General features: G+C 44.7%; 1 protein-coding gene across 1 annotated transcript in view; it reads right to left on the reverse strand.

The window, feature by feature from the left end:
* Positions 1–6,163: 6,163 nt before the first annotated feature.
* The window catches only part of SEC62 (SEC62 homolog, preprotein translocation factor), a 40,589-nt gene continuing 34,595 nt past the window's right edge, over positions 6,164–12,157 (reverse strand). The window contains exon 8 of the mRNA XM_044288908.1: positions 6,164–9,004. Coding sequence (XP_044144843.1) covers positions 8,532–9,004 — 473 coding nt within the window. The 3' untranslated portion in view covers positions 6,164–8,531. The remainder of the gene's footprint in view (positions 9,005–12,157) is intronic.

Genomic DNA, 12,157 nt, shown 5'->3' on the forward strand with positions numbered 1-12,157 from the left:
CTGAGCCCCGTGAACCAGGCTCTCCTGGGCCAAAAGGGTGCTATTAGGATTACCCTGGCCTTTTCTTCCCGAATCTTCCTCAAAACCCGGGGAATCAGGGGAAAGGGGGGGGGGGGGGGGAAGACGTAAGCTAGATGAAACTTCCACTCCTGGGACAGAGCATCCATCCCACAAGGGGACCCCGACTGGTCTAGAGAAAAGAACCTCAGAACTTTTTTGTTTGAATGGGTAGCAAACAAGTCAATTTCTGGAAGGCCCCAAAGAGCTACAATCTTCTGGAAGACTACTGGGTCCAAAGACCACTCCCCCTGAGACAGGGTATGACGGCTCAGGAAATCGGCATGTTTGTTCTCCACACCCCTTATGTGAACGGCTGAAAATCGAGGAACATGTTCTCTCTGCTAACTCCAGAATAGAGAAGGCTTCTTTCATGAGGGTTCTGCATCTCGTTCCCCCTTGTCTGTTTAAATAGGAAACTACCGTCCTGTCATCTGAAAGAACTCTTAAATTCTTTCCTTTTATTTCTGGAAGTGAACTCCTCATAGCTAAGCCCACTGCCATCAGTTCCTTTAGATTTGGGGATTGAATTTCCTGAAGGGAATTCCAACGGCCCTGATAGGAAGAACCTTGAATGTGAGCCCCCCACCCCCAAGGGTTTGCGTCCGTAGTCAGACAAACAAAATTCTCAATTTTCCAAGGGGTCACCTGTGTTAGGTTTCTTTTTACTAGCCACCAGGCTAGTTCCTGGATAGTCTGGGAAGAGACTTCTAGACTGGCATCCAGTGACCTGCTCTTCTCCCAACTGGCCAGAATCTCCCACTGTAAGGTCCTGGAATGAAGCTGTGCCCACCTCACTGCAGGGATACAGGACGTGAGGGAGCCCAGGACTGACATTGCTTTCCTTATGGAAGTCACTGGTCTCTGGGTTAGACTCGCAACCTTGCTTTGAACGGTCTGTATCTTCCCTACAGGTAAAAAGCATCTCTGGAGAGAGGAGTCCAAAATTAGGCCCAGGAACACCTGTTTCTTTAGCGGACGGGATCTTGACTTCTCCTCGTTTATCATCCAACCCAGTTTGCTTAAAATGGAACGGACCTCTAGAACTGCGAGACTGCAAGCCTCTTCTGACTGACCTACGATTAAGAAATCGTCTAAGTAAGGGATAAAAAGGATGTCTCTTTCCCTTATGTGTGCCGCCATCTCTGCTACCAACTTTGTGAAAACTCTCTGAGCCATGGAAAGCCCGAAGGGAAGAGCCTGGTTCTGAAAATGTTGCAGATGACCATCCAAAAATACTGCTACCCTTAGGAACTTCTGATGTTCTACAGCAATGGGGACGTGGTAATACGCGTCCTTTAGGTCGAGAACCGCCATAAAGCACTGAGGGTATAAGAAATTGATTGCTGATTTTATCGTCTCCATCTTGAATTTCTTTGGCTGAAGGAAGAGATTTAGTTTCTTTAGATTTATGATGGTTCTCCAGGAACAGTCTGGTTTCTTGACCAGAAAAAGCGGGGAATAGAACCCTTTCCCTCTTTCCTCTTCTAACACCGGGATTAAAACGGACTTTCCTACTAGTTTCACCACCTCTTCTTCCATGATGGATCTTCCCTGCACGGAACACGGAACTACGGTGGGTAAGAATCTGGCAGGAGGAGACTGAAGGAATTCCAGATTTAGGCCTCTGGAAATGGTATCGAGTACCCAAGGGCTCAAGGAAATACTCCTCCATTCTAAAGCGAAACCCTTCAGTCTGCCCCCTACCGGAATGCTGGCGTCATTGCTGGTCAGACTTCTTTTTATCTGAGGAGGGCTGGTTAAAGAAAAAATTTCTGCTCTTTCTTTGACCCCTAAACCGGTCTTCCCTAGGTCTTCTATCCTGTTCCTGGTTACTTTTAAAGGGACGAAAGGAGCGACTAAACCTGTTTTTACTGGGGAAAGAGCTCTGAAAACCGGGAAACTTTCTCTGTCAGCCGCCTTATCCAGGAGGTCGTCCAAACTAGGACCAAAGAGGTACTCCCCCTCACATGGAACTCCGCAAAGTGGCAGTATCGCCACTCCAATTCTTTATCCACAGTGCTCTCCGAGCAGAGTTGGATAAGGCTGCTGACTTAGCGGCCAGTCTGACTGAGTCGGCAGATGCATCCGCTAAAGAAATCTGCTGCTTTTTTAATTGTAGGGAGGGAGGCCAGTATCTCCTCACGGGGACTCCTGTTTTTAAGCTGAGCTTCTAATTCGGATAGCCAAACAATTAAAGAACGGGCCGTACAGGTGGAGGCTATACTGGGCCTAAAGGATGAGGTAGATGCCTCCCAAGCTCCTTTAAGAAAGGCGTCTGCTTTTTTATCTAGAGGGTCTTTCAGTATACCAGTATCCTCAAATGGCAAGGCCATCTTCCTAGAGACCTTGGAGATGGCTACGTCAATACGGGGAGCCCTATCCCAGGAGGCAGAGTCCTCTTCTTTAAAAGGGTATTTGCGTTTGAGATTCTTGGAGATAAATACTCTCTTATTTGGTTTCTTCCACTCCCCTTTAATCAACGCAGCTACATCTTTGTGTACCGGAAAAGTACCATGTTGTCTGGCTTCTAACCCTTCAAACATAATGTCCTGAAAGGAACGGGGCTCCCGGGTCTCTTCTATGCCCATAGTAGAACGAACGGCTTTTAAAAGCTTCTCCGTATCTTCCACAGGGAAACACGGTCTCCGCCCCTGACCTTCTTCCTCATCAGGAGAGGACTGATCTGAGACGTCCGAAAGTTCAAATACTGAAGAAGGCAAATCTTCCTCTCCTTCTGAAACAATGGGATTACGCCGGGTCTCTTTACGACTAGGCCTCTGATCCTTTTTAGCAGTTAAAGAGGAGTTAACCTCTGACCGAACTAATGCCTAGACACTTATAAAAGGAAGGGGATTCTTCCGCAACTGTTCTGTCTATACAGGCCTGGCACAATTTTTTATCCCACTCTGAGGGTAACCCCACTTTGCACAAAGCACACTATTTTTCTTTTTGGCCACCACTTTCTTAGGCTTAACCTGTAAGAAAACAGTAATGCCAATTAGTAAAAAGGAATCTAGGTCATAAGAGATCCCACTCACCCCTTCAGAGGTACCGAAGCAGGAGGGACAGCAAGCTCCTCAGATGGCTTGTCTTCCTCCATGATGCAGGCTCAGCCAGGTCGCAAACGGACGCCGGCAATTGGAAAATCGCGCTCCTCTCATAGGGCGCATACTGATGACGTCACCGCCGACGCATGCGCCGGTCACATGACTGCAGGAGCGCTATCCGGCACTCACTGCCGAAGCCCCTCCTCTTCCTCCCCCAGGCGGCCGGCGTCAGTCTTAGCTCCAGCACACTGAATACCCCCTCCGGAGTTCAGCTGTGCCTCTGTACGGACCCCCAGCGCAACTCGATGCCGCCAATACTCAGGGACCGCAGGTCAGTAGCGGAGCGCCACCAGGGAGAGGGATCTGATGCATCCATGCTGCAGGCTTCCCACCAGAGACAGGAAACCACACTGAAGGGGAGGAGAGTGTCCGCCCTTTTTATTCTGCAGGTTTCCTGTCTCGGGGGGCGGATCCTCCTCTCTCTGGTGGTGCCGTCATGGGCGATAGGAAAATAAGGGCTCATGCACATGATCGCTTCTGGTTTTTCGGTCCGCCATGTACATTCTGAATTTTGCAGAATGGAACATCCGGCCCATAATAGAACAGTCCTATCCTTGTCCATAATATGGACGACAATAGGACATGTTCTATTTTTCTTGCAAAATGGCCATGCGGACATATGGAACTGGAATGCACATGGAGTAAACCCCCTTTTTTATGCAGACCCATTGAAGTGAATGGATCTGCATATGGGCTGCAAAAAAACAGCACGGAAACAGAAAAAATAAGTCCGTGTGCATGAGCCCTAAGTCATACCATACTGACTTCCTGGCTGGCCTCCACTTCATGCCCCTCTCAACATGGACATGTCACTCCTGCTGTGGTTACATGGCTGTGTCGAGTGGGAGCAATAAGTAGAGACCAACAGGGGACACAAGAAGTGTTAGAATAGGTGAGGCAGGGTATTGGTAAGGTGTTCTTTAGAACATTCTAAGCAGTGCTGGACAATTCCCTAAAAGTGGCCACACGTTAGGTAAGCCATACCTGCTGACACCCATGGACACGTATATGTTCCTAACAGGAAGAGGGGAGCAGGCAGCTCTGGCACCAAATTATCATATCTTCCTTGAGAACAGGCATGCTGAAATCCAAAATGACTGATGTTATGGGATATTTGGGACAAGCCCATACACATAATATGGTAGGCTAGTCCTACCAAAATCAGCAGGTTCAGTCAACATTCATCTAATTTGTATGGCCTGCTTTAATTCCATGTTGAATGGTGCACAAGTCACAAGAAATTCATGAACATCCAGGTTCACACTAAGACAAAATGGCTGCCATGAAAAATACAAATACATATCAGCTGTTGTCACCGTTCCTTTTAATAAGCATAGTCTGGCTTATACTTACATACATGGAATGTTGGCACAAACCCTTTAACACATCTATATCCTTTCAGACCTGTGGCAGGAGTCCGGCCTACCCGTTCCTTAGGGTCCATTCACACATCCGTAAAGTGTATTGCAGATACGCAAAACACTGACACCGGCCATATTCTTGTCCGCTATTGAATAGGACATGTTCTTTTTTTTTTTGCGGAGCTGTGGACTGTTCGGGGCCGCTGAACGGAAGTGCGGATGTGGACAGCACACTGTGTGCTGTCCGCATCTTTTCCAGCCCCATTGAAAATAAATGGGTCCGCACCCGTTCCACATAATTGCAGAACGGATACAGAGCATTCATCCAGACGTCTGAATGGAGCCTTAATGTTTTATTTCTTCATTCCTGACGGTCTGAAGCATGAGATCTGTCCATATCCCTCAGAAATCTTAAACCACAGGACACTCTTCGTACAAATGACAATTTGGAAAGGTTTACATCTGAGTGTACAGAATACACTATGTACAAAAGTTAGAGAGGAGACTAACATTAAAGTGGATCCCTTAGGACCGCACAGCAGAATAGTCATCTTGTGTAATTGGTCAGACGCCAAGGACAATTTCCTAGGCTGTTTTAAAGGGCATCTGTCAGCAGATTTTGTACCTATGAAACTGGCTGACCTGTTACATGTGCACTTGGCAGCTGAAGGGATCTGTGATGGTCCCATGTTTATACGTGTCCACATTACTGAGAAAGATGAAGTCTTATTGTATGCAAACAAGTCTCTAGGCGCAGCGGGGCGATGACATTACACCTAGAGGCTCAGCTCTCTCTGCAACTGTTGCACCCCCTGCACAGTGTAAACACAATGCCTGGCCAAGACCCCCCCTGAAAGTCATTGAAGGTGCAGAAGAGAACCTCTAGGTGTAATGACAACACCCCCATTGCTCCTAGAGGCTCATTTGCATATATTAAAACTTTCGTTTTTTTTTCTCAGCAGTGTAAGCACATATTAACATGGGACCAACACAAAGGCCTTCAGATGCCAAGCTCACATGCAACAGGTCATAGGTACAAATCTGCTGACAGATGTCTTAACAAATAATAGTTTACCCTCCATAAGTGAGAAATACACTATAGCACGTGATGACTGTCGTCAGTATACCTTTACATGACATAGCATTTTATGGCAGAGAAACAGCTTACTGTGGAAGCATCACCAACATGTCAGGAGCCTGCAAAATATTCAGTTTAAGGCATTAAAGGTATATAAAAAAAAAAAAGGCCAATGTAAGTAAAGCAGATTCAGCGTGCATATGTGACTGCCATCAAGTGACATGATGGAAACCGGATAAAGCTTCTTTCCAAGTCACAGGCTGGATGTACCATATCTTGTAAGAGAGAAGGGGCAAGACATCAATATAATATCAAGATTGTCAGACATTACCAGCGTGACTGGAGCAATGTCCAGTGTCGAGGATATCTAGTTCCTATTTATAAAAAAAAAAAAAAAAAAAAAAAAAAAAAAAAAAAAAAAACTGGCCCTGTCAAAGCGTGTATCAGCTGAAAGGGGCAATACACGGGCACATTGTCTGTGCCTCATAAAGATAGCAGATCAATATACTTAGAAGGTAAAAGGGGTCAATGTATTTTAACAAACATTTGCAACAACCACCAATATTACAGTTTATTGAATCACAACCAACTTGAATGTTTGCACTGCAGTTTTTTTTTGTATTTTTGCTTTTACAGGACTATACATTTCAGAACGGTGCCTCAATAGGTGCGCAGACTTGTACACATACATCATAACGATTCTCACGTCTTAGAGTCTACAGTTAATGTTTCGTAAAAGGAAGCCCCGCACCCCCAATCTGGGCCTGCTTGGTGACGTTCATTTACACAAATAAGAGCTACATATACTAAATTATAGGCATTTATATTAGGAGTAAGGAACAGAGAACTGCCCAACTCTTCAGCAAATGCATATTATCTGCTCAAGTGACTGACGTAAAAGACCATAAAAGACAAGAAAAAAAAACGAAAAAAAAAAAACCCACAGTTTTCTAAAAAAGTGAACATGTGTAAAACAGCAAGTGCACCCCTATTACTCCAAAGGTGCAAGAAAACATTAGCCGGCTGGCAGGAGAGAAAATAAAGACAGTATTCAGTTTGGTCTCAAGTAAAGGAGAGGATTTAGGCTGAAAAACTGGCAGTTACCTAAATTAGATACCAAGACTGTCCAACTTCCACGTTTGGCAGAAAGCCTCCAAATGCATTAGACATGCTGTGCCAATGGCATCAGCTACTTTGTATGGGCTGCACAAAAATGCAACACATGTTAAAAGAAATGGGAAATGTTAGACATCCAGGTTTAAGGCTCTGTTCACACTCCTGTCAGGTTTCTTTAGTAGGTCAGAATAGTGTAGCCCAGGCATGTCCAAACTGCGGCCCTCCAGCTGTTGCAAAACGACAACTCCCAGTATGCCCTAATAGCTGTAAGCTATCCAGGCATGCTGGGAGTTGTAGTTTTGCAACAGCTGGAGGGCCGCAGTTTGGACATGCCTGGTGTAGCCTATGATCTACTTAGTAAAAAAGCAGATGTAGTCAACAGAATAAAAGTACCCTGCTGGATCACAGCAGATTCATCATAGGTCCTGTAAAAACAGTAGTCATGCTGTCAGTGTGCACAGAGCTTAAAATAATCAAGACTATAACGTGGATGGGGGATCCATAAATGCTTATGTGGTATCACCATGGACCCACGGTCCATGGGAAACCACATTAAAGTCAATAGGTAGATGTGGTGTCAGTGGAGAACACGGACTACACAAGTCCATGACTCATTGACATGGGAGAGGGGCCTTAGATGAAAGTCCTTTTCAAATGGTCTCCTCCCACACATTACTAGAGTATGTAATATCACAGGGAGACACTTAAAGGGGATGTATCATAAAAACACCTATATTTCTTCTGCCATCAGAAGTTTCTTGGTTGGTATTTATGAAAATGCTAAAAATAAAAAATGTCTTTCTGATTTTGCATGATACAACCCCTTTATTATTCAGACAACGGCCTGTCATTGCTGTCAGTGGACTGGTTCTGTAGTCTTACCGAAACTAAGATTTGCATTATGGACAGTATTATACTTTAACAGGCACAATACCATAGATGGGAGATGCTCCCGCTGCTTGACCATGCTGAACGCCTGCATTACTTATGTGAATAAAGTATCTAAAATTTGAAAGCACCATTCTGTTGGACAGTTCTAGTACATAGTTGTCTGCATACTGATTGTTTCCACTATACTATTAATAAAAGTGAGATGGTATTTTTTTTTTGCGCTTTAAAACAAATGCAAAGATTGGCGAGCTCAACTGTTACATAGGAGGGGTTGTCAACAATAGTTACATGTTGTATTAAAAAAATCTAAACTTTAATATACATAAAAAGGGACAGACGGATTAGGAATATGTAAATAGGGATCATCAAATTCAAAGGAAAAAAAATAGAAAAATCTCCAGTTTTGGCGATGATGGAATAGCACTTTAATGCCAAGTGCCGAGTACACGCTGACATGACCAAGCATAGATAAAAGAGAGTACCTCTTAAAAAATATATTAATCATTAAATACTTTGCTACAATAGAGAGCTGCTGAGGTTTTTCCCCCTAACACTTCCTGAAATGAAGAGACCGTATTGCATTTCATGCAGTAGACCGACCATTATGCATTAGCGCGGCATGCAGAGGTCAAAAAAAGCGTCATCTAACCCAGTGGCTCATATATGAAAGTGCACTAAGAGCAGGCAGGAGCTGAAGACCCTTGCATTTTGGTCTTTTTTACAGATAAAAGGAAATTCAAAAAGAACTTTAAGATCATGTTTGAAGCTAGAATGCTATCTGTGTGGTGAATTTGATGATCCCTATCCACCCTGCATATCTGATAGAAGACAGAAGAGATGTGTGAATGTTTTGGTGATCACTCCACAGAAAAATCCTTTCGTATGCACATAAATCAGTCCTACAGCCCTGCCACTGCATTAAGATGTTTCACGCAGAGGTTCTGTCTCGGCTGTCGCTTCCTGCTCTTCTTCCTCACAGTCTCCTTCATCTGTCTGCTGCTCAAGTTCCTCTTTTGTGATCATTTCAAAATCATTGCCGTTGCCACTACTGTGCTGTGAGCCTTCATCCTCTCGCCTGTCACTGTCTGTGTCTGACTGCCTTTCTGGACCTGAGCCTTCAGTGCCCGATCCTTCTGCTGCCTCAGCTACCTTAGCCTCCTCGTCTTCCTTTTTCTCGCTGTCAGATTTATCTTCACTGTCAGACTTTAGTGGCTTTTTCGACTCTTGCTTTTCATCTTTCTTCTGCTCGTTCTTTGGTCCCTTGTACTCGTGAGTATATAGTGGTCGGAAAGAGTCGATGAAGCCAACATCCGCCGTCAGGTTAGGAAGGAACCAGAAGTGGTGTCTTCCTCCAGTCAGGAGCCAAATGATAAGGAACAGAATGCATCGAGCTAAAAATAAAAGAAAGAACATTAACAGGATAAAGCTAAGCTAACCTGTACTCTTCACCCTGCTTACCACTGTATGTAAGGCTATTGCCTCACACATCGGGGGTATTCCATAAATCTGTCCAAACTACACCGCTGAGCCAGTGCACGTTATATTCTGCTCAAAAACCTACAGACCTGGATTGTAAAACCAGATGTCTTATTGTAAAGCAATTTCAAGTTCCCATGCAGTTTAAACAGAAATACAGCAGAGCTGAGTTTTTCATTTGGCAGCACCTCAATATAACGTAATGAGTGTTATTCATAAAAGAAAAATGTTAATAGGTCTCACGAGCAAAAGGGCCTATATAGCCGCATCCAGGGTCCATGTGTGGCACAGTATAGTGCTTCAGGTGCCAGATGAAGGCATGAGATGGCATTTTTTCCTGTGGTCGGACCCCAATATCCAAGTTATTTTCTGCACTCATGTTGTAAAGTCTAACACAATAAATGCCATCTAATATGTGTAATCCCAAAGACGTATTGCCATAAAATAAAAAAATTCCCTCATACAAACACACTGTTAAATGGGTTCGAATAGGGGATTTTTTTGCCCTAGGACAAAATAATGTAATAACACAGACACAGCTGACCTGTTAGGAACCATATACTTTTATGGTGTATTCGTGTGTGAATGCTCCATTATAATGTAAAGAAGACAGGAAGGTAGAAGACTGGCTCAAAATACTGCTGCAGGAAGGAAAACTTTTATTCATTTTTCCAACTCAGACCAGGGAAAACAGGGACACCGAGGACATCTAGTGGTTGCTTACGGTAAAGCTGTACTTAAAGGTAGTTCATCTTCTGGGGGTTTTCAGAAGGCTCCCCTCCCCTCATAGCTGAACCTGCAGAGGGAAGCATACTTACCGGCTCACAGCAGCTGGATCCTGCCTTCTTCGCTTCCCTGCCACTGCGTTTGGGTTCCCCGCTGTCAACATCCAGATTGATGTGTCACATCAATTAGTCACTGCTGCGGCCAGTCATTGGTTGCAGTGGCGTCAAACCAGATGTTGACAGTGAAGAACTGAGCGCTGCAACAGTGGAAGAACGAAGAAGCCAGGACCCAGCAGTGGGAAGCCTGTAAATATACTTTCTCCCACAGGTCTGGCCATGAGGATGGGAACGGGCAAAATGATGAACACCTTTATTGAGAACCTATCACCAGGGGATCACATAAAAAACAAACAATGGCCTAAAACATTTATGGAATTTTACATACATTGAACTAAAATATAAACGCAACACTTTTGGTTTTGCTCCCATTTTGCATGAGCTGAACTCAAAGATCTGAAACATTTTCTACATACACAAAAGACCCATTACTCTCAAATATTGTTCGCAAATCTGTCTAAATCTGTGTTAGTGAGCACTTCTCCTTTGCTGAAATAATCCATCTCACCTCACAGGTGTGGCATATCAAGGTGCTGATTAGACAGCATGAATATTGCACAGGTGTGCCTTAGACTGCCCACAATAAAAGGGCACTCTGAAATGTGCAGTTTGAACACACAGCACAATTCCACAAATGTTGCAACGTTTTAGGGAGCGTGCAATTGGCATGCTGACTGCAGGAATGGCTACCAGAGCTGTTGCTCGTGCAATGAATGTTCATTTCTCTACCATAAGCTGTCTCCAAAGGAGTTTCAGAGAATTTGGCAGTACATCCAAACGGCCTCACAACCGCAGACCATGTGTAACCACACCAGCCCAGGACCTCCACATCCAGCATGTTCACCTCCATGATCGTCTGAGACCAGCCACCCGGACAGCTGCAGCAACAATCTGTTTACATAACCAAAACAATTCTGTACAAACTGTCAGAAACTGTCTCAGGGAAGGTCATCTGCGTGCTCTTCGTCCTCATCGGGGTCTGGACCTGACTGCAGCTCGTCGTGGTAACAGACTTCAGTGGGCAAATGCTCACATTGGCATCTGACACGTTGGAGAGGCGTTCCGTTCACGGATGAGTCCCGGTTTTCACTGTTCAGGGCAGATGGCAGACATTGTGTGTGGCATCGTGTGCGCGAGCGGTTTGCCGACGTCAACGTTGTGGATCGAGTGGCCCATGGTGGGTGTGGGGTTATGGTATGGGCAGGCGTATGTTATGGACAACAAACACAGGTGCATTTTATTGATGTCATTTTGAATGCATAGATATACCGTGACAATCCTGAGGCCCATTGTTGTGCCATTCATCCACGATCATCATCTCATGTTGCAGCATGATAATGCATGGCCCCTATCTGTACACAATTCCTGGAAGCTGAAAAAAACATTGCAGTACTTGCATGTCCAGCATACACCGAACATGTCACCCATTGAGCATGTTTGGGATGCCCCGGATCGGCGTGTACAACAGCGTGTTCCAGTTCCTGCCAATATTCTGCAAGTTCACACAGCTATTGAAGAGGAGTGGACCAACATGCCACAATAAACAACCTGATCAACATTATGCGACGGGGATGTGTTGCGCTGCGTGAGGCAAATGGTTGCCACACCAGATAATGACTGATTCTTCCCCCCCCCGTAAGGTAAAACTGTGCACATTTCAGAGTGGCCTTTTATTGTGGGCAGTCTAAGGCTCATCTGTGCAATATTCATGCTATCTAATCAGCACCTTGATATATGCCACACCTGTGAGGTGGGATGGATTATCTCAGCAAAGTTGAAGTGCTCACTAACACAGATTTAGACAGATTTGTGAACAATATTTGAGAGTAACGGGTCTTTTGTGTGTGTAGAAAATGTTTCAGATCTTTGAGTTCCGCTCATGGAAAATGGGAGCAAAACCAAAAGTGTTGCATTTATATTTTTGTTCAGTGTAGATACTGACTGTAAAGGCAGGCAGTAACTTTTCAAGATACCTCCTCTGTCTTTACTTCTAGGGCAGTGCCATGTGGGAGCTGCTGTCTGCTAGGCCTCATTCAAGGGACTGTATTTTCAGTCCACATTCGATATGCATTTTTTGCAGATTGCTCGCTGACTCATTCATTTTTATGGGTCCACAAAAACGAGGACAGCACAGGGATGTCATCCATGTGCTGTCTGCATCCATGCCACAAAATATAGAATATGTCCTATTCTTGTCCATGCCACAAAATATAGAATATATCCTAT

The sequence above is a fragment of the Bufo gargarizans genome, chromosome 4, assembly GCF_014858855.1.
Source record: "Bufo gargarizans isolate SCDJY-AF-19 chromosome 4, ASM1485885v1, whole genome shotgun sequence".
Lineage (NCBI taxonomy): Eukaryota > Metazoa > Chordata > Amphibia > Anura > Bufonidae > Bufo > Bufo gargarizans.